The following is a 26,350-nucleotide window of genomic DNA, read 5'->3' on the forward strand; positions in this document are numbered from 1 at the left end:
TCAGTGACACAGCCTCAGATGCCCACAGCCAGCAGATGGAGCTCTTTGACCTGGTAAAATGATTCAGAACAGCAAGCCATTTTCATGCATTTGGGTCAAAGTTAACTTGATGATTCATGAGGCCTCGGTTTCACCACCCCTAACTGTCGACCCCTCTGTTCTCTCTCCAGTCTCAGTTTTTTTTTCTTTTTTTTAACTTCCTGATTTTTCAGGCATCCTGCCGTCTTAGCATCCACTCACTGTCTGTAGCGCTGAGCTCCGCAGCTGATAGAGCAGGTGGACTGAACCATTTAAAGGAAATATAGAGCGGCGGTGGCAGTTCATAAATGTTTCCAAAACAAAGAAACTTAGTGATACCATTGCATTGTAACTAAAATGTTTGCATGATTGTAAGTTTATCATTAAGTATTAGATTGTTTTGTTAGTATAACATGGGCATCTCCTCCTTTACCCCCCCTTTTCGTCGCCCCAGCCTAACGCCTACCTAACAACATAAAGACTAACCTAAGCTTAAATGCAGGAAACATGGGGACTGCTAAAGATAATAATGTGTAGGTATTGAGTGGTAGAAGTTAATAATTGTACCACATATCCTGGTTTAAGCCAGGCACTTACACCACTGCTGGATATATCCACTCAGGAAGGCAGCGCATCCTTCTGTGCAGAGAGTGCAGAACCCAAAGTGGGGAAAGGCAGGTGGGATCAAACATTTCTAGTTTGTTAAAAACACATACATTAAAAAAAAATCTCAAATTTTAGGGGTGCTGGGATTCAATTTAGGGGTGCTTTGGTGCTTCAGCACCCTTAAAAATGGGCTAGAACCGCCTATGACAAAGTCCCCTTTTTAAATGAGGGTGGCAACTCTACGCTTCCGTACTTTAATGTGATACTGAAATTCAAAACTCTGTGACTTATCTCAGATTTCTGGCTTGGATGTTGTTTTTTAACATCACTGTTTGAAAATGAATGATGACTTTTAATCTTTCTTGATTTGCTCCAAATGTATATTATATTATATTATATTATATTATATTATATTATATTATATTATATTATATTATATTATATTATATTATATTATATTATATTATATTATTGTAAGCATTTTCTACTGCAGCAACATTTCATTCCACACGGGGGCGTCAAGGCACTAAAAACTGTTGTAAAACTCCCACGAAGAAGAAAAAAAGCAGGAAGTTCATCTGCTTCACAGCCGTGCCTGGGACAAATCAGACCGGTCGTTGTGTCAGGAACATGGCGACTTTCAGCAAATATTTGACAGCCAAGAACTCCACTATAGCGGGCGGCATTTTGTTGGTTTTATACCTGTTAAAGAACAGAAGTCGGTCGACTAAACGACACAGGTCAGCGAGCTACAGCTTTTATTTGTTACATTCCATTTTAGCTGTAAACGAGTTCGTGTTTGAAGCTATTAGCTGCAGCTAGCTGCTCATTCTGACAGGTGTTGAAACATCCCTGAATATTTGCCGAAAGACGCTTCTCTTTATATTCAGCTTGTTTTGTTCACTCAACAGCATTAAATCCGTGTATTTTGTTTAACAAGAAATGGATTTGGCCTGTTAGGTGTTGTGCACCTTATTGTGCACCCGCAGCAGATTGATTTTGTAACTTGAGCTAACTTGACGATAACTTGTAAATCAAGTCTTTGTGTGAGTTGAGCTGGAAATTAGTTTTTATCGCTACTCTGTTGTCTGAAATTATTTAGATTTACTTTTAAGGGCATCAGATTATATTATCTTGCAAGGACTTGAACGTCACTGGTGTTATAGTTATCTGGTGACAGATCAACAGTTGTTATTCGTTTCAACAAATTAGGTGACTGATCTAATGCCTGTTCAGAAAAAAAAACAAACAAACAAAAAAAAAACTTTGTCTCAAGATTGTTGCATTTACGATTACTTTGTTTTAGGACCCTTTAGTTGAAGATTAGGATACAAAGTTGGCACAGAAAGTTAGTAAATAAGTGTTTGGTGGATTATTACTTTGTTGTAACAGTGCCTCTTGGTAGTAAATCTTATACTGTTGGAAAGTCTATTTATCTCTTTTAAATGAAGGCATATTTATAATGAAAATGGATGTCGGATGAACAGTGGAGTTGAGTATGTGAGAAAAACTTGCAAAATCTTCTCTTCCAAAGCTGATTCTACTGTTGACTCTTGTTTGATTTGGTTTACGTGACTGGATGATCAAAGTCTGAAGAAACAAGACATATTGGCAGTTTTATAGTTTCTTCATTCAACAAACAGGGTCCTCGTTAACATGTAGTAGAACCAAACACAGCCTCAACAGCCTGGTGCCTTCTCTTCATGCTGGTCATCGGCTTGAGAAGGAAGGGTTGAAGGTCAACTAGCGTCGTTGTGTTGGTCACTCAGGTACCAACAGCAGCCCAAGCTGATCCCACAAGTGTTCAATGGGGTTGAGGTCAGGACTACAGGCAGGTTATCCATCCTCTGGACGTAGTCTCTCATAAACCTCGCTCTGTGTGGGTCAGCATTGTCATCTTGGAGGACAGAATTCAGTTCCAGACTGTGGAGGTATGGGATCACCACTGGTCCACATCTCTCTGCATTGAGATTTCCGCCCCACACCATCAGACTGTCTCCAACAAAAGCTGTTATCCTATCGGAGCAGCAATCAACACAGTGTCCTCCGTGTCTTCTCCACACTTTGACCCTATGATCTAACTGCTGTAGTCAGAATCTGGACTCATTGCTGAGCATAACGCTCAGCGTTCAGGCTCCTGTCGTGCAGTCAGTAGAAGAATCAGCTGTTTGTCATTGGCAGAAAGGATTTTCATGGGCTCAACCCACAAACTCAACTCTGCTGCTCATTCCACACATGCATTTTCTTTACAGATGTGGCTCATTTAAAAGGGAAATAAACAGTATTTCCAAGAGTATCAGATTTATTTCCAGGAAGCTTTGTTACAACAAAGAAATAATCCACCAAACACTCATTTACCAACTTTCTAAGTATATTTAAACTTGTTTCCATGTGGTTCTGTTCTGATGGATAAAAACTGACAAACCACAAAAGTTTTTCATCTTAATGTAAATAGAAAGATTTTTGTACATTTCAGTGACAAAATATTTTAAGCCTCTTTGAAATTCCAGTTATTTATCCAATCAGAGGCCCATTGTTTGGATTCTGCTGCCCACTGTAAAGACCCACATCAAGCAGCTGATATTGTTCATAAAGCTGTTCTGTTGGCTCCAAGCTTTTAGAAAAAAAATCATGTATTATTATTTCCAGAGTTTTAATTTGAGCTTGGTTTGCATCTGACCCCTCCAGATTTTGTGCAGATTTATTTAACTTTGTGCTGTTTGCTTTACTGCATATCTGAGAAATATGCTGAAATTCTCATTCTGATTCTGCCTGGTGGATAAATAAATGGATAAATGACACCACAAACGTCACCACTGTCACATGCACATCTGTCTAAATCACCTACAGATGTGTAATGCTTGCCAAAAAAACTGAAATGTATTGAGACACTTAATGGATTTTATCCCAGTAATACCAAAGCTACAGGCATAAATGTACAGATAAACATATTATTGAATTTGTTATGACTTACTGTCAAACAAAGTTTGTAAACGGTAAAGAAAATGTTTTGTCATTTTTGAGTCAAACTCCAGGAAACCTGCAGCTGTGATTGATGCTTTAACTTCCATCTTGCTTGGCAGTAGACCAGGAAAATACCTGAATGGATTAATGTTTTAACAAGTTTCTACAGACTTACAGACTTTCCACTCTGATGGAAGTAAAGAAGAGAAACTTTCTGTACCAAAAAACTAAAATAATGAATACCTGATGTGACCTAAAAGGAAATTATAATTGTGTAGACCAAATAAACTGTCAGACTGGAAATTGATCCACCAAATATATGCCTTTTTTTAACTTTAAAGGTTATACTTTAAAGGTCCCATATTATACACTTTATTCCCAATCTGAGACCATTCATTAATATCTAAATGAAATATTTCCGCCATGGTATGGACAAATCGACCCTCAGTTTGAGTGCAGCGGCTTCTCTTCACCTCCCTCTTTTTAGCAGCTTCAGAAATGTGCCGTTTATGGTGGGCGGAACCCTGGTGGAGCAGCTCAGCTGTTGGCTCCGCCCATCGCATCGCCCGTCATGAGGTGATTGACAGGTTAGGCCTTAGCGGTAACTAGACGCTGATTACAGCGTAGTGAAGGATAAACAAACGCCGGAACACCGGAACCCATTCCTGAAGCCCCCATTACCGACCCAAACCGTGACGCACGGAGAACACAGCTAGCTACGCTCATCAATCTGATGCACAATGGCACCGGATACAAACAGTAGAAACAGTGACTTGGCTACATTTACAACAGTGCTAATATATTTTCAAGCTATCAGACTAATAAGGCTGAAACGATAAAATAACTGCCAGCTCTTACCTCTCCAGCTGTGTCACGGACAGTTGGTATTGAACCTGGCTTCAGCTTCAAACGGTTGGCAAAGCCTGCTTTCCATGCCCCCATGTTGTGGAAACAGTCCTCTTTGAAATGCTGGCCACAGACATGCAAAACCTTTGGAAGTTTTCCGGGTACATTTCCTCCAAAAATAAAATTAATCCACTCAGTCCTCGTGGGTTCAGTGGATGGAAGTAAAAAAACGTTTTCGTGTTCATTTATGCAGCCACAAACAGAACAGTGCTTCTGTCGCTTAGCCATGTCCGCTAACGAGGGTTGCCGAAGAGGGAAAAACACTGGGCGCTAGGTGATTTTTAGAGGGCGGGCTTTGAGAGCCGGTAGACGGGTCCATCGCTCTGTGGGGAGTGGTTATTGTCCCTTATGACGTCATAACGTACACGCTTTCAAACTCGCTCAATTCAGCGCTTACTTCCCAAGAGGTGGAGCAGGGGGGAGAGAGAGCGCCTGAAAGAGTTTCACACTTACGGGTCTCCTACACATGCGGGGGGACCAGTATGACTGTTCCAAAACCATTAAAAAGTGAATTTTGCATAATATGGGACCTTTAAAACTAATTCTTAGCCTCAATGAACTGAAACAGCACACCTACCTAGTCACGTTATGGAGGGTTCATCGGTTTTAATTAGTCTAATGTCTTTGGTTCAGGGATCTAACATCAGTTTAATGTACTTGTTGTTTTTTTTGCAGTAGCAAAGGAGGCTCTCAGGTTGCATTGAACACAGAGGTTTGTCACTCTTGTTTGCTTGAAGTAGTTCCTATGAAGATGATCACATACAGCTGCAATTAAATGCCATCTTTTAAATTTCTTTTCTTATAGAAAGATGGGAAAAAAGACAAAGCAGCAGTGGATAAGGTTTTCTTCCTTAGGATCCTTCGGATTCTGCGGATCATGGTGCCTCAAGTTTTCTGCATGGAGGTAAAGTTAGGCTGTAGCTAAGATGAGCTTAGATTGTAGAGATGTAGAAAGAGTTTTGCTTTGAAAGAAGGAAGATTTGAACCATTGATGCATTAAAAATATTTAAAACATATTTACTGTTAAGGGCGTTCACTTCTTTATATTTATGTAAAGGAGCTGAATAAAACTGTCTGAGGGGACTCTAATAAGAAACCATGAACCACAAAGAGTTAATCTGTTAAACAAGCCATGGTCACTTTGACCCTGTACACCCCCCCCTCCTGCAGAAGGCAGTCCCAGACAGGTGCTGGGAGAACGACTGGTTCTGTCAGTTTGGTTACAACAATTTAAAACCTGTAACAAATATCTATTTGAGTCGGGATTTGTTTGATAAGCCTGGGTCAGTATGAGTTAAACTTCATTTCTTCACCAAAAATGGTTATATTCTGAGTGAACTGATGAGCAGATTTATACTTGAAGACACACATTTTCCACTTCATGCAGTCTGATTCAGGACCCTGCAGAGATGTGCTTCTTTAATCAACAGCAGTTTGTACCAAGTTATTACTAATTTTATTTCCTTCCATTATTATTTCTAATTCCTAAACAATTCACAACCAACAGTGTGCAGCAGCTGGAATTCATCATATCACAGATTCTGATAATCCAATAAATGAAATGAATGAATGAATGAATGAATGAATGAATTGAAAATGCCATTATCCTGGCTGTACCCAGAGTGGAGCCCTTTGACACAGAAACGTCAGCTTCATGAGCCAAGGTCACGTCCAGGTGGCCGCTCGTATCTGATCAGTTACATAGTTACGAGCTGAGCCAAGGGCAGGAAGATAAAGGACTTTCTAATCTGCAGTTTGTTTCTCTTTTTACAGGGTCCACTAACTGTTATCTGTGGTTTTGTCTTCACCACAGACCGCCTACCTTGTCCTCATCGCCACCATGTTGGTGACCAGAACCTACTGTGATGTCTGGATGATCCAGAACGGTACCATGATTGAAAGGTCAGATTTCACGCCAGGTTTAAATTTTGTGTTTAAAAAATTTATTTATTTCTTTTTTTACATTATAAGCAACATATTAGGGTTTTTTAGCATGTAGCAGATATAGCTGCTACATGTTATGAGCAAGTACACTTTTATTTCACACATGCAGAAATCTGCTAATAAAGAATTATATCCACCATCCACGTTATCACCTCCACCTGTTCAGTTTTTCATTGGTCTGAAGAAGAGATAATAGCCATTGAGCAGCAGTTGTCTGGACCAGAATGTCTTGTTGATGTCAGAGGAGAATGGACAGACTGGTTGGAGATGATAGAAAGACAACAGGAAGTCCAATAGTCACTGGTTCCAACCAAGGTCTGCAGAATGGCATCTCTGAACACACAACACGTCCAACCTTGAAGCAGATGGGCTACACCAGCAGAAGACCACACCGGGTGTCTGCTGTCAGCTAAGAACAGGAAACTGGGGCTACAATTCACACACACTCACCAACACTGGACAATAGAAGGTGGAGAAATGTTGCTGGTCTGATGAGTCTCCATTTTAGCTCCACATTCAGATGCTAGGCTCAGAATTTGGTGGAAACATCATGAAAACATGGATCCTTCCTGCCTTGGATCAACAGTTAACCAGCACATCCTACCTGAGTATTGTTGCTGACCATGTCCATCCCTTTATGACCACAGTGGAGCATCTTCTGATGCTACTTCCAGCAGGATAATGCACCATGTCACAAAGCTCAGATCATCTCCAGCTGCTTTCTAGAACATGATAAGGAGTTCACTGGACTCCAACGGCCTCCACAGTCACCAGATCTCAGTCCAGTAGAGCAGCTTTGGGATGTGGTGGAACGGGAGATTCTCATCATGGATGCAGCCGACAAACCTGTAGCAACTGTGTGATGCTGTCATGTCAACATGGAGCAAAATCTCTGAGGAAGGTTTCCACCACCTTGGTGGATCTATGACACCACAAATTAAGGCAGTTCTGGAGGAAAAAGGGGGTCCAACCCAGAATTAGAAGGTGGACCTGATAAAGTGGACGGTGGATGTATCTCTAGGATGAATCAGAATTTATTCAATCTTCAGTGCAATGCTCAAAATTTGTTTAATCTTCTTATGGGGCTTGTACAGATTCAAACGAGACACTGATTATTCTGAAACTGTAGATTATTAAAGAGCCTCTATCAGCCGTCCGACCTTTACTGTTTATGACAGCGAGTTTGTAAAGATTTGCAGCTGATGTGTCAAAGGTTGCTTTGTGTCCACATTGTTTCCACACTGAGACTCTGGCTCGGACCAATCGCTCAGACACTTGTAGAGCATTCGCCTTTAATCTGGCAAATAAGTGTAAAGAATAAATTCCCAGAAAGATACTAATAGATTTCAGTAAAGCAGGAAAATTTAAAAATCCGTCTTTTTTTTTTCCCTTTGCATATTAAAGAACTGATGACATTGTTTTCATTCTTCACAGCGGCATTATAAGCAGAGACATGAGTCTCTTCAAGACGCACTTTTATTCCTACATATCAGTCATCCCAGCGGTAACATGAACCTCCCAGAGTTGGAAATCCAGCTTTAAACCACTGATGCTGTGGTTTTAACACCTGGCTGTGGAAATGTTTTCTGCTTTTTCATGCCTGAGATAACGACGAGTCGTGGCCTTTGTCTGTTAATTAAATATTACTGTTGTCTTCCTTTAACTGGAAAAGCTTTTCATCTGGAGATATTTGACATTTTTTATGTTTTAAAAGTTAGTTTTAGTAAAGAAACTGTTTAAAAAATAAATATTCATTGTAAAAATGACCAAAAATAGACAATTAACCTTAAATAAACACAATTTCTCCTGGTAGAAAATAAAATAATTCACATATTTAGTCTTACAGTGTCTCTAACTGTAAACCATATGAGGATACGTGACATAAATACCTTACATATACATAAACTGACTGCTGGTCTTGTATTAATCTGTTCTGTGCATTTGTCTGGTTTATATCAGGATAAATGAATTTGACTGTTTTACTTTATCTGCATTTATAGTCTCATATTTCATGTTTAGAAAACATGCATGGCCTTAATATTTGTACATGGAAATGTTTGCTCATCTTTGTGCATGTTGTGGTTTGCAGTGCAATTATTGGTCGCTCCACTAAAGATTTCAAGATCTACTTGTTCAGCTTTATGAAATTCATGCCAGTTGTAAGTGTGTTTTTATTTATTTTTCCAATACCTTTAATGTTTGGGACACATTGATCTGGATGGTAGAGATTCTGTTTACATATCTTTTTATATTTATCTTTAAATTTCTAGAGAAATGGAATATGATGTTAAGACATAGTATTTTTATGTAATTATAAATCTCCTGTGAATAGCACATCGCTGTATATGTCTGATGTTAAATGTTTGACAGTAATTATTGTTTAATGGTCAAAGTCATTTAGATTTGGAAGCAAACAAAGAGCCAGTGTTGTGCTGGATCTTGTCACCCGGTGTAACTCTGGCTCACTGATGGCTGAATGAAGCTCAGAGAGAAAAGACGACTCAGGCTTTAAAGAAGTAAAAAACTGATATTTTAGGATGTATTTGTATAATTTCTGTCTGTCCACTGTGACTGGCTCGTTGCAGATAGCTTTAGTGAACAACTTCCTGAAGTTGGGTCTAAATGAGCTGAAGCTGAGGTTCCGTGAGAGGCTGACGAAGAAGCTGTACGACCAGTACCTGCAGTAAGTACTACAGGGTTAAATAGACCAGTACCTGCAGTAAGTACTACAGGGTTTAATAGACCAGTACCTGCAGTAAGTACTACAGGGTTTATTAGACCAGTACCTGCAGTAAGTACTACATGGTTAAATAGACCAGTACCTGCAGTAAGTACTACATGGTTTAATAGACCAGTACCTGCAGTAAGTACTACAGGGTTTACTAGACCAGTACCTGCAGTAAGTACTACAGGGTTTACTAGACCAGTACCTGCAGTAAGTACTACAGGGTTTACTAGACCAGTAACTGCAGTAAGTACTACAGGGTTTATTAGACCAGTACCTGCAGTAAGTACTACAGGGTTTATTAGACCAGTACCTGCAGTAAGTACTACAGGGTTTAATAGACCAGTACCTGCAGTAAGTACTACAGGGTTTACTAGACCAGTACCTGCAGTAAGTACTACAGGGTTTATTAGACCAGTACCTGCAGTAAGTACTACAGGGTTTACTAGACCAGTACCTGCAGTAAGTACTACAGGGTTAAATAGACCAGTACCTGCAGTAAGTACTACAGGGTTTATTAGACCAGTACCGGCAGTAAGTACTACAGGGTTTACTAGACCAGTACCTGCAGTAAGTACTACAGGGTTTATTAGACCAGTACCTGCAGTAAGTACTACAGGGTTTACTAGACCAGTACCTGCAGTAAGTACTACAGGGTTTACTAGACCAGTACCTGCAGTAAGTACTACAGGGTTTATTAGACCAGTACCTGCAGTAAGTACTACAGGGTTTATTAGACCAGTACCTGCAGTAAGTACTACAGGGTTAAATAGACCAGTACCTGCAGTAAGTACTACAGGGTTTATTAGACCAGTACCGGCAGTAAGTACTACAGGGTTTACTAGACCAGTACCTGCAGTAAGTACTACAGGGTTTATTAGACCAGTACCTGCAGTAAGTACTACAGGGTTTACTAGACCAGTACCTGCAGTAAGTACTACAGGGTTTACTAGACCAGTACCTGCAGTAAGTACTACAGGGTTTACTAGACCAGTACCTGCAGTAAGTACTACAGGGTTTATTAGACCAGTACCTGCAGTAAGTACTACATGGTTAAATAGACCAGTACCTGCAGTAAGTACTACAGGGTTAAATAGACCAGTACCTGCAGTAAGTACTACAGGGTTTATTAGACCAGTACCTGCAGTAAGTACTACAGGGTTTACTAGACCAGTACCTGCAGTAAGTACTACAGGGTTTACTAGACCAGTACCTGCAGTAAGTACTACAGGGTTTACTAGACCAGTACCTGCAGTAAGTACTTCAGGGTTTATTAGACCAGTACCGGCAGTAAGTACTACAGGGTTTACTAGACCACTAACTGCAGTAAGTACTACAGGGTTTATTAGACCAGTACCTGCAGTAAGTACTACAGGGTTTACTTGACCAGTACCTGCAGTAAGTACTACAGGGTTTATTAGACCAGTACCTGCAGTAAGTACTACAGGGTTTATTAGACCAGTACCTGCAGTAAGTACTACAGGGTTTACTAGACCAGTACCTGCAGTAAGTACTACATGGTTAAATAGACCAGTACCTGCAGTAAGTACTACATGGTTAAATAGACCAGTACCTGCAGTAAGTACTACATGGTTAAATAGACCAGTGCCTGCAGTAAGTACTACATGGTTAAATAGACCAGTGCCTGCAGTAAGTACTACATGGTTAAATAGACCAGTACCTGCAGTAAGTACTACATGGTTAAATAGACCAGTGCCTGCAGTAAGTACTACATGGTTAAATAGACCAGTGCCTGCAGTAAGTACTACATGGTTAAATAGACCAGTGCCTGCAGTAAGTACTACATGGTTAAATAGACCAGTACATGCAGTAAGTACTACATGGTTAAATAGACCAGTACCTGCAGTAAGTACTACATGGTTAAATAGACCAGTGCCTGCAGTAAGTACTACATGGTTAAATAGACCAGTGCCTGCAGTAAGTACTACATGGTTAAATAGACCAGTACCTGCAGTAAGTACTACATGGTTAAATAGACCAGTGCCTGCAGTAAGTACTACATGGTTAAATAGACCAGTGCCTGCAGTAAGTACTACATGGTTAAATAGACCAGTACCTGCAGTAAGTACTACATGGTTAAATAGACCAGTGCCTGCAGTAAGTACTACATGGTTAAATAGACCAGTACCTGCAGTAAGTACTACATGGTTAAATAGACCAGTACCTGCAGTAAGTACTACATGGTTAAATAGACCAGTACCTGCAGTAAGTACTACAGGGTTTACTAGACCAGTACCTGCAGTAAGTACTACATGGTTAAATAGACCAGTGCCTGCAGTAAGTACTACATGGTTAAATAGACCAGTACCTGCAGTAAGTACTACATGGTTAAATAGACCAGTACCTGCAGTAAGTACTACATGGTTAAATAGACCAGTACCTGCAGTAAGTACTACAGGGTTTATTAGACCAGTACCTGCAGTAAGTACTACATGGTTAAATAGACCAGTACCTGCAGTAAGTACTGCAGGACTAAGGCTGAGCTGGAGTTGGTTTAGTGAGGATAGCAGGTAAATAGTAGCAGAAATAACTGGAGATGAGGAAAAAGTGGAAACATGGAAATAGTTTCTGTAGTTTTTGTTTCCGTGCCAATATTTTTTCTCCTGAAAGCCAAGACTTGAGAGAATGATGAGATGAGAAAAGGCTTGGTCACTTTGTGTTATTTCTACAAAGTTCTGTTAGTAATAAATTCTGCTTTCTTCTTCTGGTCGGCCTTTTTGCTGCTATATCTATTAATACATTCATTTTACATAATTTTAGCCTCATAATCTGACTTCATCTGGATGTTAAGGGTTAACTGTGACTTTATAAAATGTACAAGAAACTAACATGACGTCTTCAGTGGTTGACAAAATAGGATCAAGGAGAAAGGAAAGGATAGAAAAGTAAAAGGAAAAAAAGTTCTAACGTAAAAGTTCTTCATCTTTGACCTCTGACTCTTGTATCCATGTTTTCCTCTTCAGAGGTTTCACCTACTACAAAATGGGAAACCTGGACAACCGGATAGCCAATGCAGACCAGTTACTGACCCAAGACGTGGAGAAGTTCTGCAACAGTGTGGTGGATCTTTACTCCAACCTCAGCAAGGTAAGGACGGCTCACTTCTACCAATGGACTTCATTCCTGTCCACACTTTTATGACACACTCGTCCTGCCTTACATATGAAGACTGAAGTTTCCTCATCAGTGTCCTCTTCAGACTCTCCTTGAGGGCAAACAGGAATATTTTCTGTCAAGATAAATGGAAAAAAAAATCCACATCCCAATATTATTAAGATGCTTTGCACACACATCCTTTACTGACTGATTTCACTGTGCAGGGCAGTTAAAGTGAAATATGTACACATCTTTATTTGGCAAATTTATTTAACCGAACCTGAGAACATGGTTGGAGTCTGAAACCAGGAACAGTAAAGCCCCTCGTTCTGAGATGATAGGAGCTTCAGAGATGTTGCATAAGTGATATTATGAGATGTCCTGAACTGGGTATGAACTGCTAAAATCCTAGGATTTTTTAAAAATATTGTATTACTTACAGCTTTTTTTCTGTCCTGCAGCCTCTGTTAGACATTGGTCTGTACATCTTCAAGCTGACAAGTGCCATTGGTGCCCAGGTAAGCAGCTTATTTTTATAATACTTGGTTATTCACATACTTGCTGTAAGTAGGTAAATAACTCAACTCTTGTGGACATGGAGCCTGGAAAACCTGATTTAAACCTAGTTGCATGGTGCAGATCTGCCTTAGTGTGCAGCCACAAACTAAAACTAAGAAACAGAATTCTGCTGATCTTCATACTGTTTACACAGCTGGAGCGATAATCTGTGTCAGGGATCACCGACTCTGGTCCTCGAGGTCCAGATGTTTTCCTGCAGCAATACATCTGACTCAAATTAACGGGTCATTAAGAGGCTTGTGCTCAACTTGAGAATGAAGCTGAAAATCTTTGGAGATGAACTGAAGCATTGAAGCAGTCCTTTTTTTCTCCCAGTGTAAGTTAAATGAATTCAGTCAGGCAGAAAAACAGGCAGTCCAGCATCTTATTGTTCAACGACTCGAGGTTCCCTTAAAATCCTTTTGCATCCAATGTGTCGCCGGCACCGTAAAATAACACTTGTCATCCCATTCCTGGTCTTCAAAGGGTTAAATATCTGCAACTGAGTAGCTTCATCTTGGCCACATAAGGGAAACATCTTCCTTCATCCACGATAGAAAACCAGGTTTCTTCACTGTATAATTTATTAGCAAGCCTATTGACTCGTCACACAACACATCACAAACATGGAGGACAGACCTGCAGGAGAATATAACAGGAAGAATGATCTGAAGCAAACTTCAACCATTAACACAAACTCCTTATTAATAGCTATACGTGACTGAGGAAACTTTACATGACTCCATCCAGTTTCACCACTTTAACCTTCACATTCTTGCTTGTGTTGTTCTTACTCTCAAATGTAAGTCGCTTTGGATAAAAGCGTCTGTTAAATTACTGTAGAATAGAATAGAATAGAATACAAAATTCCTGACACTTGCTTCAAATGTAAAGCTCTAAGAGGCAATTTATTTATTTACAAGAAGGAATGTCCACAAATAGTTATTTTGTTTGGACATAATCAGCCAAATCGTCCATGAAAAGGTTCCCGTTAACCCAAAACCATGTTTACTCCATATCCATCCCGAACATTTAGTTACAACCACACATGGGAGATCTTTACGTTTGCTTTTAGGAAGGGAAACGTATTAAAGTACATGCTTGAAATACAGAAGCAACCTGTCGGAGCACAATGGTTGAGACCCAGGACCGATGATCAAAAACGAGCTGGACAAGTTTTGGAACATTCTGAGTATTTTCTCATGTTGTACGTTTTTCATCTGTTTATGCCTAGAAGTTTTTATCGATGTTCTTTTTATACTGAATCACTGAACAATATAAATGGTTTTAAAAGAAAACATACACAACTCACACCCACACACTTGTACTGATGCTCTGTCTTTGGTCCTTACATCCTTCAAACAAGGACAAAACCCAAACCTTGTTGCCCAGACAACCAACAGTCCTGCTTTCTAATAGGCTGGCATCAACTTCAGATTAACCACCCTTCAGTGTTGTTTTTGCCGACCCTGTCTTTCTGTTTTACTACCTGTTGGAGCAAACGTAGTCAGGTCGTAAACTTCAGCAGTCTCGTCTGGCGCCCTCTGCTGGATGCTGGTTGGTGTTGCTGAATTGGTGCACTGTGTCAGCTTCACCTCCACTGTAGGAATGTCACCATTATTTGTTGTGGTATGATTATTGTCATAGAAATAATCACAACTTTTCTGTGTTAATTGATTTCCCATCACTATAAATGAGTAGAATCCCACAAGCACTCTTTATAGGTCTTTAAGTTTTATTTCTTTCCATCTTTAAATGCCAACATGACAAAATAATACAACAAAATAAAGTAACCGACTACAGCCCCTCTGCTCTGTAAGGAATAAATAAATCCTACATATTAACTCTGGATTTCTCTCAGAGAAACCAGATGTAAAGGCTACAGGACCTCGACCTGGACTTAGGAGGCTTCTTTCTTTCAATGACACAGTGACTAAATGCATTAAATTTAGGGATTTTGTGACATTTAATACTGCGATTAAATGTGACATTGTGACATGCCTACGACAGTGTTGGCTAGTTTGAGTGTAATAAATTGTCTAGATATTAGTGTTTCGAACTTAATCATGACTTTTCCACCTATTAGTATTACATTATTCTTGGGTTTTCTTCCCCATAGCGCTTGTGTTGTCCAGGTTTTTATTCCCTCCCTTCTCTTCACCAGGGCCCAACCATCATGATGACCTACCTGCTGATCTCAGGTCTGTTCCTGACCAGACTGAGGAGGCCCATCGGCAAAATGACGGTCACTGAGCAGCGCTTCGAGGGAGAGTATCGCTATGTCAACTCTCGCCTCATCACCAACAGGTAAACCCAGCAGCCATCTTCACACATGCACTGCAGCCTGGACACATGCAGGAGATGGAAGCTCCTGAGATTCACTGGTGGGATTTTTCACTTTCCCATCAATAGTGGTATAGTGGTCAGTACAGATACAGGAAAGTATATGTGGTATTAATAATACAAAATCCTCCTTTTTGTTTATGTGTGAAAAAGGATTTAAAGTTGAGCTGTTTCTTTGGTCTTTAGTGAGGAGATTGCCTTCTACAACGGAAACATGAGGGAAAAACAGACCATTCACACCACATTCAAGAAACTGGTGGGTAACAGAATTACTAAAGCTTGGACTTTTCTGGATAAATGATAATAAACATTTATTTCTGCTTCCAGGTTGACCACTTGCACAGCTTCATCTTTTTCCGCTTCTCCATGGGATTCATTGACAGCATGATTGCAAAGTGTAAATACCTTTATCTGGTTAAAGATAAGCTATATTTGTAAAATTGACCTCATTTAAAAAGAGTCTTTTCCTGATTTCCCCTGAATGCCATTCCTCTGCAGACTTTGCCACCGTGGTGGGCTACCTGGTGGTCAGCCGGCCTTTCCTGACCCCGGCCCACCCCAGACACCTGCACAGCACACACTCTGAGCTGCTTGAGGTGAGAAGATGCAAACCCACACAGAAAGCTTGGAGCTAGCCTTTTTCGCTTAGCTGGTGCTCATCTGTCGTAACTTGTAGTGGAGCACAGCAGCCTGGAGGCAGTTTGACCTCTTGATGCTTTAACTTTGATTGAAACATTTTTTAATAGAGGCCTTAAAATGCAACACAGCTTTCAAATCAGTCTGAGCTTTCTGTATTTACACACATTTTCCTTTCCAATGACACCATTAAAAAAAAAAAACTTGAAAAGGCTTTGTTTTTATATTTTGAGGTGTAATTAATGTTTTCGGGGATGTAGGACTACTACCAGAGCGGGAGGATGCTGCTGAGAATGTCCCAGGCCCTCGGCAGGATTGTACTGGCTGGCAGAGAGATGACCCGTCTGTCTGGGTGAGTTTGATGATGCTACTTCCAGCAGGAAAATGCACCATGTCACAAAGCTTAAATCATCTCCAAAAGCTTTCTGGAACATGACGATGAGTTCTATGGCCTCCACAGTCACCAGATCTCCTGCAGTTTAGCTGCAGTCTGTTACTAAACCTGTAACGCCATCAGCTTGCAGGGAGGAGGATTTGTCAGCAGGGGGAGTGCTAACACTGCAGCCACATTAACACGCAGACAGACTGCCAGGACAACACAGCGTTCATCTTTACTTCTTCACTGCACAGAAAGGCGACTGAATGATCAGATTAATTGATCATCAACTTTTTATTTTAATGCCAAGCAGATTCTGTTGGGATCAGAGGGTTTAGTCATTTAGTAGTGGTCCATGAGGCCGGAGTGATGGTCTCTGTGTGGACTGACCAAAAAATCTGCTGAATGTTTGTGTCAGTTGAACATATTAAGCACATATTTTGTTTTTTAAATTTTTTATTTAAACCACGGACAGTTTCTCTTTATTTTGCCAACCTGCACATCTCCTGTTGTAAATGAGCTCTGATGAATGTTTTTCTATTTACTAGGTTCTTCCATAGTAAAACAAATGCATATCATTAGCATCATAATAGCCTAAGTTTTTATTTTATTTTGGCCAAGTGGTGATATCTCTCTAACTGTACCCACCTAGTATGGCTGATTGACTGCATCACTGCCTTTTAAAACCTTAAAATATTACTTAGGCAATTATGCTACAAGGCTAATGACATGTACAAATACAAATATATATGTATATGTATGCATGCACATGTATGTCTATATGTTGATCTTTTGCCTACATATATACACACACACACACACACACACATATAGAGATCCAGTAATAAAAGTTTACATAAACCCACATTTATACCTGGAAAAAAATGTAAAAATGGAATATATTAACAGAAAGCACACGGTATAAAACGGCTGACAATATGTGGACATTGTCCGCTAACACATTTAACCCAACAACTAATCCCACTAACACCACAACCAACACACCAGACCTTCCAGGAGGAGGAAGGAAAATAAGTCAAATAAACTAAAAAAAAGAGGAAAATAACAAAAAAGGAAATATTAAGTCTCCGAGTGTCAGTTTTAAGCCACAGAAACGAGCTGCTTCGGTGAAAGTGAGAGCAATCTCGTGAGGAAAAAGCTTCAGGGTTACTCCACTCTGAGTGGATTTTTCTCTGGTATCATAACTGAAGCTGTTCTCATGAAATTTAATGGTTAATTTGGTTTGTTTTATCTGTTTCCTCCAGATTCACTGCTCGAATCACTGAACTCATGATGGTTCTGAAGGAGCTGAATTCTGGCAGATACGAACGCACCATGGTTTCCCAGCAGGAGAAGGGTACATGACTCCTGATCGCAAAGACGTATACAACCAAAAGCTCAGATCACTGAGCTCTGTGGATAAAACATAAACAAATCTGATTTATTTTATTTTTTTATCCCCTTTTCATTGTTAAATACCTTTCTTACTAGAAGCAGAGACAGCGGAGAAAAGCATGCTGGTACCTGGAAGAGGTCAAATAATCAACAAGGACAATGTCATTAAGTGAGGCTCACATTCTGCACCAGCGTGCACACTGATATGTGTTAAAGAAGTATTTTTTTCTTTTTTTCTGCCCTAAACCTTTTTAAAAAAGATCTTTCCTTTATTTTACAGATTTGACCATACTCCACTTGTAACCCCCAACGGAGACATGCTGATCAAAGACCTCACATTTGAGGTAAAGTCGTACTCTTTCAGTAAGTTTAGTTACTGCTCCAGGGACTAAGCCTGGAGGAGGTCTCCGAGCTGCTGTCTTAGAAAAAGAGGTGCTAATGAAATGAGATGTGGGCGTCAGTGTAACCCGATGCCGATGGGCCTGAAGGGAACTCCTGGTATCACTGGTGTCACTGGTTTCTCTTAGCACCCAAAATGTTGTCTGGAAAATCTTAAAACTCAGTTTAGTGAAAAGATAAAAGCTTAGAAAAGTTCGAAAAGGTTTCAGCAATTATGTTTAAATTCACCACCTCCCTCCCTCGCCTACAACCCTCCCCACTCCATGGTCAGATGGAGCCTTTCCTCTCTGCTTCCCTTCATAACCGCCATCATTCACTCGTCCCTCACCGCTGGTGTTGTTCCATCATTATAAAAACTTCACTAAATACCTGCTTCTGATCCGATCATCTCCAACTTATCATTCATCTTCAGAATCCTCCAAAGAGTAGTAGCCATTCAGCTTCCATCACATCTGTCCCAGACTGAGCCGTACGAGCCCTTCCAGTCTGGTTGTAGCAGCTTGTCTTTGTTCTTGTTAGATACATGTCGCATGTGCTTTTATGTAATGTGCTGAAGTATTGTTTATTCAATACAACAGCAGTACAGTTGTTTTGGATAGTTTTATAAATATTGAACGACTAAAAAGAATAAGGTCTGGATATTTAGTTTCTCCAATGCAGTGATTCAATGTCAAACCAGTCATTCCAGTCCAGGACTGAATTCTACTTTTGTAAAAATCATGTGTTACCAGCAGAAAGTTGGATGTAGTTAAAGTTTTGTCAACAACGTCCCAAATATTCTCACTGGACTCTGTTTGGTTTATTCATGTTGAACCACCTTTTATGATGTGAATCTACCCTCATATGTTGTTGAGTTACATACGCACCAACAGGAGACATAAAAAAAAATTTATTTTATAATTTTTATATTTTCTTATCTAATTTATCTAATCTTGTTTATTTTTTATTTTTAAAAATAATTTTATATATAAATTAAAATATATTTGAGTGTGTATAATGTGAGCTAAATGTGTTTCTGTAATTAGTTTTTAGGAGTGATCTAATAAGTCAGTGATCTTCTGTGTTCTGAAGGTGAAATCTGGCACCAACGTTCTGGTGTGTGGACCAAACGGTTGTGGAAAAAGCTCCTTGTTTAGAGTTCTTGGAGAGGTAAGAGTTAACCCTTAGTGCCTGTGGCTGATCAGCTGGACTTTTATTTGCTTTCTGAAGACGTTTCTGCTCTTAATCGAGTTTCCTATAATTACATCTGGTGGGTCATGAGTCCCTCCGCAACATCTGACAGGGGTAAAATAGAGACCCAGTTCCTCAGAATGGGAGCACAGCAGGCTAATTACATCTAAAGGAAACAAGACACTAATTAGGACAATAGACATTCTGGGCAGTTATCTGGGTTAAACTGGGAAGGTGGGGGCAACAAAAGGTCATACCTCTTCAACTTCACTTTTAAGCCACAGAGAATAAACTTAACGTTCCTGCTCATGTGGTTTCACCGCCATCTTTTACCTCTTTTAGTCATGTGACTACATCTTCCATGACCGCCAGTTAGCTTATCGGTGCACATATAGGTGTGAAAAACTGGAACTTCTAAAGATGAAACCTCTTTAGAAACAAATAAAGTCCAGTTTCCTTCAGTTTTAAGCTTCTGTCTGATGATGAAAATATCTGATTTTCTAGGCAGATTGCAGGAGGAAAGCTCTCCCAATATAAGATGAAACCTCAAAGATAAAATGATTCCTGCTTCTCTGTGGGAATGCACATTCGTTTAGGATATAACGTTTCTAAGTTGGTTCAGTAATTGTGTTGTTGTTGGATGGACTGTAGCTACACATCTGGACGATTTAAAACACAGGAAATAAATTTCTAGAATTAACAGACTGGTAAACGGTGGTTCTGATCTTCTGAGTCCAGTCAGGGATGAAGCACTATGCGAGTCCTTCTTCATCCTTTTTTTTTCTTTTTTTAACCAGTTGTGGCCTCTGTTTGGTGGACACCTGACAAAGCCTGAGAGGGGGAAGCTCTTCTATGTCCCACAGGTAAAAATCCTCAGCAGGTCGACTAAAACTCAGTTTAATTTCCAGCTTTAGTTCAGATCTAGCGTTTAGCATTTAGGTTTACACTCAGACAAGGTTAGCTTGACAGATGGGTGTTTGTTTTGTTCCATGCAGACTAACTATAGCTGATGTCTTTGGAAAGAACCACTTAAGCTTTTTCATTATTTCTTTCAACACAAATATCAAATTAAATTGGTACTTTGGCCCCTGTAGTCAGTACTTTATATAAGGTTCATGTGACTCTTAGATTGCTAACAGGTTGACCTTATTTCAGTAATTGTCTGATTTCTGAAGGTAATTAATAGCAGCGGAATGAGTATGGTTGGTTTGTAAAATTAATTTTCAGGAAAAAATCTGATATTTATCAGATTTATTTTATTCAAAAACTCATTTAACTCCTGAACGTGTGGCTTTGCAAAGCAAGCATCAGAGAAACGAGCTGGTACTTTGTAAGAAGCTGCTTGCAGAATTTAATGAGCTGCTACATCTGACAGGAAGCACTGCCCCATCAAAGCTGCCAGTTTAAACACTGGAAAGGAAACCAGGAATCAGAGTGGTGATGGTTTTCCAGCGCTTTGGTTGCAAAGCTGCGTCTGAACAAACCACAAGACTTTGCCACTTAGGCCCTGAACTCTTCTGTATATATAAAGAAGCAGACGGACAGCTAAAGTCTGTAAATATAGACATTTTCTGTAAATATAGAGGTGTTCTTATATCTTTTATATCTTTTATGTGTGCCTGTTATATTTCTGTTTTCTTATTCATGTGTATTTAAGCCGAGAGGCTGCTCAGAGTTTTGTTATGCTTGCATAATGACAAGAAAGATCTTGAATCTTGAAAACTGTGAAATTTCCCAAAGTCCAGACGTCAACCGGATTAAAAGGCTGCGGCTTAAGAAAGCTTTACATGAACAATTACAACAAAGCCTGGGCCAAATTCCTTTATGATGACATACAACACTGATTATATCCCATAAAAGTATTATTTCAAGCTGCTGCTGCCAAACGTGGTTCTACAAGTTTAGTTTGTCATAGTTTCTGCATTTTGGTTTAGTTTTTATTGAAGGAAGTCTTGAGGAAAGAAAAAAAGAAAAGAAATAACCAGCTAAATCAGTATAAAACTTAGTCAAAGTTGAAGTTTGACTGAGTTTGTGATTACACAGAGACCCTACATGACTTTGGGCTCTCTAAGGGACCAAGTCATCTACCCTGACACCCAAGAAGATCAGAGGAAGAAAGGCATCTCCGATCAGGTGGGAATACACTCAGACACACACTTTCCTTCCACTCTGTGACTGTGTTTGTAATGAATTTGTCTCGACTGCATCCAGGTGTTGAAAGAGTATCTGGACAACGTCCAGCTGGGTCATATCCTCGACAGGGAGGGCAGCTGGGATTCGGTCCAGGACTGGATGGATGTTCTCAGTGGAGGAGAAAAGCAGAGGATGGCAGTAAGTTTTATATCAATAGACTGAAGAAGAAGGACGACAAGTGACTGATTTAAAATATGATCAAGTGATCAAAAACTGTCCTTTTTGAGGAAGAAAATAATTTTGTGGGAATAGTTTTTTTAAAACTGCATTTAAAGTAATAATTAATCAAAATAAGTAATACAGCTGATCTTTGACATGTCCCAGACCCATAATCCCTACGCAAACAAATCTGCTTTGCATTTATCGAGAAGAAAATAATATTTTGTGGGAAAAAAAGAAAGTGGTATTGTTTAAATAAACTTGCATTTAAAGAGTTAAACTAATGAAAATGAGTTCATATTTGCCATGCTTGATGAGGAAAAAGGTTGATGATTTTTTTTTACCCCCATGTTTCATTTTGTTTAATATGACCCCAAAATGGGACCAAAATGATCCTTAAGAGGACATATCCTGGACTGATTATCCATTCACAAAATTCAACATTTTATATGAAGAACTGGTTGCACTATGTAAATAAACTGGAATTCAAATAAGTTGCTATGCATGACAAGTAAAGGGGTTAATGATCTAAAAAAAGAAGAAAAAGAAAAATAAAAAAGTTAAAATTGTTAAGTATGACTCATAGACTAAAAAGGTCCTTAAGATAAAGAATTTTTTTCTTTACAGTGGGCCTGAAGATTAATTTATATATATATATTGTTTATTCAAATCTTTTTGGTTCCTGAAATGTCTTCTTTTAAATTTAGATGGCCAGACTGTTCTACCACAAGCCCCAGTTTGCCATCTTGGATGAGTGCACCAGTGCAGTGAGTGTTGATGTGGAGGACTACATCTACAGCCACTGCAGAACGGTACGAACCAACAGCACCCCACGCTTTTATAGAAATGATGACTTCCAACATGACTTTCTGCTGTTTGTATAAAACAGCTTTAGTCCCTGTGATCAGTTGCTCTGAGCACAACATAAACTCTGTGTTAATTTCTGCTACTGAACTGTTAAACACCAGTCATACAGAGCAGAAAATCTGTCAAAGAAGACTTCACTGATTTCTTTAGATGGAGAAATTCAGAATGACGGCAAATCTGGCAATGGTTTAGAAAGCACTTATCGAAGATAACTTCCAAAGAAACAGACATTTTACCATCTGATGGAAAATATGAGCTGATAGTGAATCTGATGGCAGCAACATGTCTGTAAAAAGTAGTTCCAGGGTGATGTTCAGCATCGTGTAGCATCCCCTCTTCTTTTAACAAATGTCTGTAAATGTCCGGGAAGTGAGGAGACCAGTTGCTGGAGTTTTAGGAGAGGAATGTTGTCCCATTCTGGTCTAATGCAGGATTCTAGCTGCTCTACAGTCCTGGACCTTGGTTGCTGGATTTCTGCTTCCATGATGCTCCAGATGTTTAGTATTGGTGAAAGGTATGGACTGCAGGCAGGCCAGTTCAGCAGCCGGACTCTTCTCCTGTGAAGCCATGCTGTTGTGATGGATGCAGGATGTGGTTCCGCATGGCCTTGCCTGAAAGAGACGTTGTCTGGATGGGAGCAGATGTTGCTCTAAAGCCTTCATGTACTTTTAAGTATTGATGGAGCTTCACAGATGTGGAAGCTGCCCACGCCATAGGCACTAATGCAGCCCCATCCCATCAGAGATGCAGCTTTTCACCTGTCCACTGATAACAAGCTGGATGCTCCCTCTCCTCTTTAGTCTGCAGAACACGCCGTCCATGCTTTCCAGAAACTGTTCACATCTTCATCCTTTCCTGAAGAAGATCTGTGAGAAAATTATCAGTGCATGTCCACACAACTACTATTGACACTTATATCAAATAAAAATGATATTCTTTTACAAAGGAAAAAGGATGTTTTTGACATGTAACTCATCTGTATGAGGGGACGGATCATGAAGGCCACAGAGACCACAGCTCCTCCAGGCAGCTGACGCAGGTTCAAGTCCTGGTCTAAACCACTTTGCTGCAGGTCACGCCCTGTCTCTGACCCCTCTCTAGCAACTGTCATGAAGGCGTACATCCACCGCATAATTAGACCCATTCCACCTGTAAAACATGAGGTTACTGAGTAAAACACAGAATTCATGAGCAAAAACGCAGAATCTGGAAAACAAAACTGATTTTAAAGAACCCTTGTTGCATGCACACAGAGATTCCTCTCGATTCTCTGAATCTTTTGATATTATACACTGTAGACTGTGAAATCTTCAAAGTCTTCAGTTTTTTTTATGTGAAGGAACTGAAATAATTCCACATTTTCTAGACGAAGTTTGTCCATCTTTACATCTGAGACTCCGCCTCTCTGAAATGCACCTTTTATATGCCATGTTACTGACCAAAATTCAAAATAAGTTCATATTTTCCATGAAATAATAATAAAATGTCTCAGTTTCAACATTTGATTTGTTGTTTATGTTTGGATTAAAATGAGTTTGAGATTTGGAAATCTAAATCTAAGTCTAAATCCTCACACTTTATTTACTTTTTCAACAGCATCTCAATGTTTTTTGGATTGCTGTTGAATAAACATTCTTATTTACGTTATAATATGTGTACTTCAGGAAAATATGTTGATAGTTTAACTTTCTTCACAGGTGGGAATCACCTTGTTCACAGTGTCCCACAGGAAGTCCCTGTGGAAACACCACGAGGTAAAGATCCATTCATTTCCAAACTAAGAATGAAGCATCAGAAACATGCCCGTTAGCTTCGTGTTTTATTTAAAATCTGACTTCAGTCGTCCATTAATTCTTTACCTTTTTTCTCCTCTTGTAATCTGCCATGAAGTATTATCTCCACATGGATGGGAGGGGTCACTACGAGTTCAAGCCCATCACAGAGGAGACGGTAGAGTTCGGCTCCTAACTGGCTGCTGACGTCAGCCATGCACGCACAGCTCTGTTAAAAACCAGTCCGTTCATTCTTTGCACTTGAGATAGAACCTGTAGCCAAGGCAAGAAAACATGTTTTTAATCCTTTGTAATTTAGCGCTGCTTCCTATTTTTGTGTTATTTGTTAGATCACTTTAGTCCTGTCTGATCTTTTTTTTTGTTTTTTTTTGCTGTGATCATAAAAATGTCCGGGTTGCGTTTCACATGCAAGACATTGGAGTGAAACTGGAGATATTCTGTACTGTTTTTAACATATCTGACAGGTTTGGCTGGACAGAGAACTTTGACACCGCAGGGGTCTTAGAATATTAATTGTGGAAACTAAGTGGGACCCCTCTAAGGTACGCCCTCATTAATGCTCCTTCCTGGTGCCATTTAATATTAAACTCTTCACAGAATCGTGTTCAGACCAGTCGTTGTAAAACTTGGTAACTGGGGGTTAATTATTAACGTCTTTTAAGAAGTTAGTTGGATAATTTGCACATTTGTTACACTGTGTGTTGAGAGGCCATCTTCAGGGGGAAATGTTCACTTTTTTCTTTTTTTAGATTATGATTAAATGTGCATATAAATGTTGGTCTGAATGCCCTGCCTAGCCATGGGAGGAGGGGAAAAAACAAACAAATGTATTAATATTTAATTTTCCTACCTTTTAGATTTGATTATAACCCACATTTTCCATTTCATTGTTTCACCACAGTCACTTTGATCCAGAGTTGTAATAAATATTCCTCAAGATCTTGATGAAATCGATGATTTGAGTCCGATTACAGCCTGAACTCTCCTCCAGCAGATTCTGCACAGGTCTCATCCTCCATAAACCAGATAGATTCAGACAGCAGATGGAAAAACTGCTCAGACGCAGACCTGACCAATCAATCCAGGAGGTGCCTTTTTTATTTAAATTTTTTTTATTTTTCCGTAAATAATCGGATCTCTGGAGGGATCTGGGACCTCTGATTATTTCCTGCCTGTCACAGCATGCCTTTAACTCCAACAGTTGCTGCTGTAAGACGAGTTGCCCACAGCTAAGCTGTCCTCCAAGGTCTCGCTGTCCATCAGATGACCACAGTCCTATCAGCCTGCTCCGAGGGCTGAACCAGGGCTGGTCCTATTTCTAACCATAACTCCAACAATTTGTGTTGGTTTCACGCCGACTGCCCATAAACCCGCCTCTGAATGTCCAGCTATCCTCAATTTACCTTCTTCTTCAAGTTGAAGAGCAGAAGGTTCAAAGCTGACTCCCAAGCTGTTTAGTCTAATACTTTAAAAAAGAAATTAGGGCTAGACAACAAGCTTTTCTAGAACCTACTACTGTTTTTAAAAAAGACAGATATGAGGCAAATTTATTTTTAATTTTAAGACTATAGAAAAAAATGCTTATCAGGCTCATACCTCGTCTTCACGAAGCCCTTTTTCCTGTCTCCTGTCTAAAATAAATGAAGTACATCTTCACAACTACCAGGGCTGTATGTAGAAAGAAAGCTGACACATGTCAGATTACTACAGAATTGACATACGTGTTACTGTGTCAAAGTAAATTCACCTGGAACACAGCAGAACATGCACACGTTATCTCCTCCTAACAGAAAATCACATTACTGTCAGTGAAAAGCAGAGGATAGCAGCGAAGTTCATCCAGGAATGAGTAATGTTTCTGTCCCACAGCGATGAGACAGACATCTCTGGAACCAGCAGAGTCTCTGCTTTCATACGATTCCTTGTCTGTGTGGAGAAATTAGCAGAAGCTCTAAAGTGGACAGAGCTGTTCTCATGGTTTTCTTACATTCCCACATAACTGCTTAGGGTTTGAACTGTTTGGTTTGGAAGCTGATGCTTGGTAGAGTCTTTTAGCTGAGTTTCTCCCCGACATGTTGCTATGCTACATGTTAGCATCGCTGCTTTCTGGTGCAAAAACAGGAGGCTGCTGTGAAGAAGAGGTTTACTGGTTTAAACTGAGCTGTTGGTGGAGTAGGCTAC

The 26,350-nt window shown here is 39.8% G+C and overlaps 1 protein-coding gene across 3 annotated transcripts; it reads left to right on the forward strand.

The window, feature by feature from the left end:
• The first annotated feature begins 1,208 nt into the window (after positions 1-1,208).
• abcd3a (ATP-binding cassette, sub-family D (ALD), member 3a) lies at positions 1,209-25,633 on the forward strand. 3 transcript variants are annotated; one of them, XM_041967763.1, is made up of 23 exons: positions 1,209-1,364; positions 5,170-5,206; positions 5,300-5,398; positions 6,308-6,396; positions 8,528-8,597; positions 9,024-9,121; positions 12,148-12,271; positions 12,742-12,798; positions 15,003-15,145; positions 15,368-15,437; positions 15,509-15,578; positions 15,680-15,777; positions 16,078-16,169; positions 17,459-17,550; positions 17,685-17,757; positions 17,869-17,932; positions 19,059-19,136; positions 19,955-20,020; positions 21,201-21,290; positions 21,369-21,488; positions 22,217-22,321; positions 24,074-24,130; positions 24,267-25,633. In XM_041967763.1, the coding sequence occupies exons 1-23, from the start codon at positions 1,255-1,257 to the stop codon at positions 24,342-24,344; spliced, it is 1,980 nt and encodes a 659-aa protein (XP_041823697.1). In that variant the 5' UTR covers positions 1,209-1,254; the 3' UTR covers positions 24,345-25,633. The 3 variants fall into 3 exon arrangements, with proteins under 3 accessions (XP_041823697.1, XP_041823698.1, XP_041823699.1); XM_041967764.1 differs by having other exon boundaries at positions 17,688-17,757; XM_041967765.1 differs by having other exon boundaries at positions 5,173-5,206.
• The last annotated feature ends 717 nt before the right edge of the window (positions 25,634-26,350 follow it).

This window comes from Melanotaenia boesemani, chromosome 18 (assembly GCF_017639745.1).
Source record: "Melanotaenia boesemani isolate fMelBoe1 chromosome 18, fMelBoe1.pri, whole genome shotgun sequence".
Lineage (NCBI taxonomy): Eukaryota > Metazoa > Chordata > Actinopteri > Atheriniformes > Melanotaeniidae > Melanotaenia > Melanotaenia boesemani.

Coding starts and splice junctions, on each gene's coding strand:
- abcd3a (XM_041967763.1), top strand. CDS start 1,255: ATGGCGACTTTCAGCAAATATTTGACAGCCAAGAACTCCACTATAGCG. Junction 12,272..12,741: donor TTTACTCCAACCTCAGCAAG/GTAAGGACGGCT, acceptor TCTGTCCTGCAG/CCTCTGTTAGACATTGGTCT. Junction 24,131..24,266: donor CCCTGTGGAAACACCACGAG/GTAAAGATCCAT, acceptor TCTGCCATGAAG/TATTATCTCCACATGGATGG.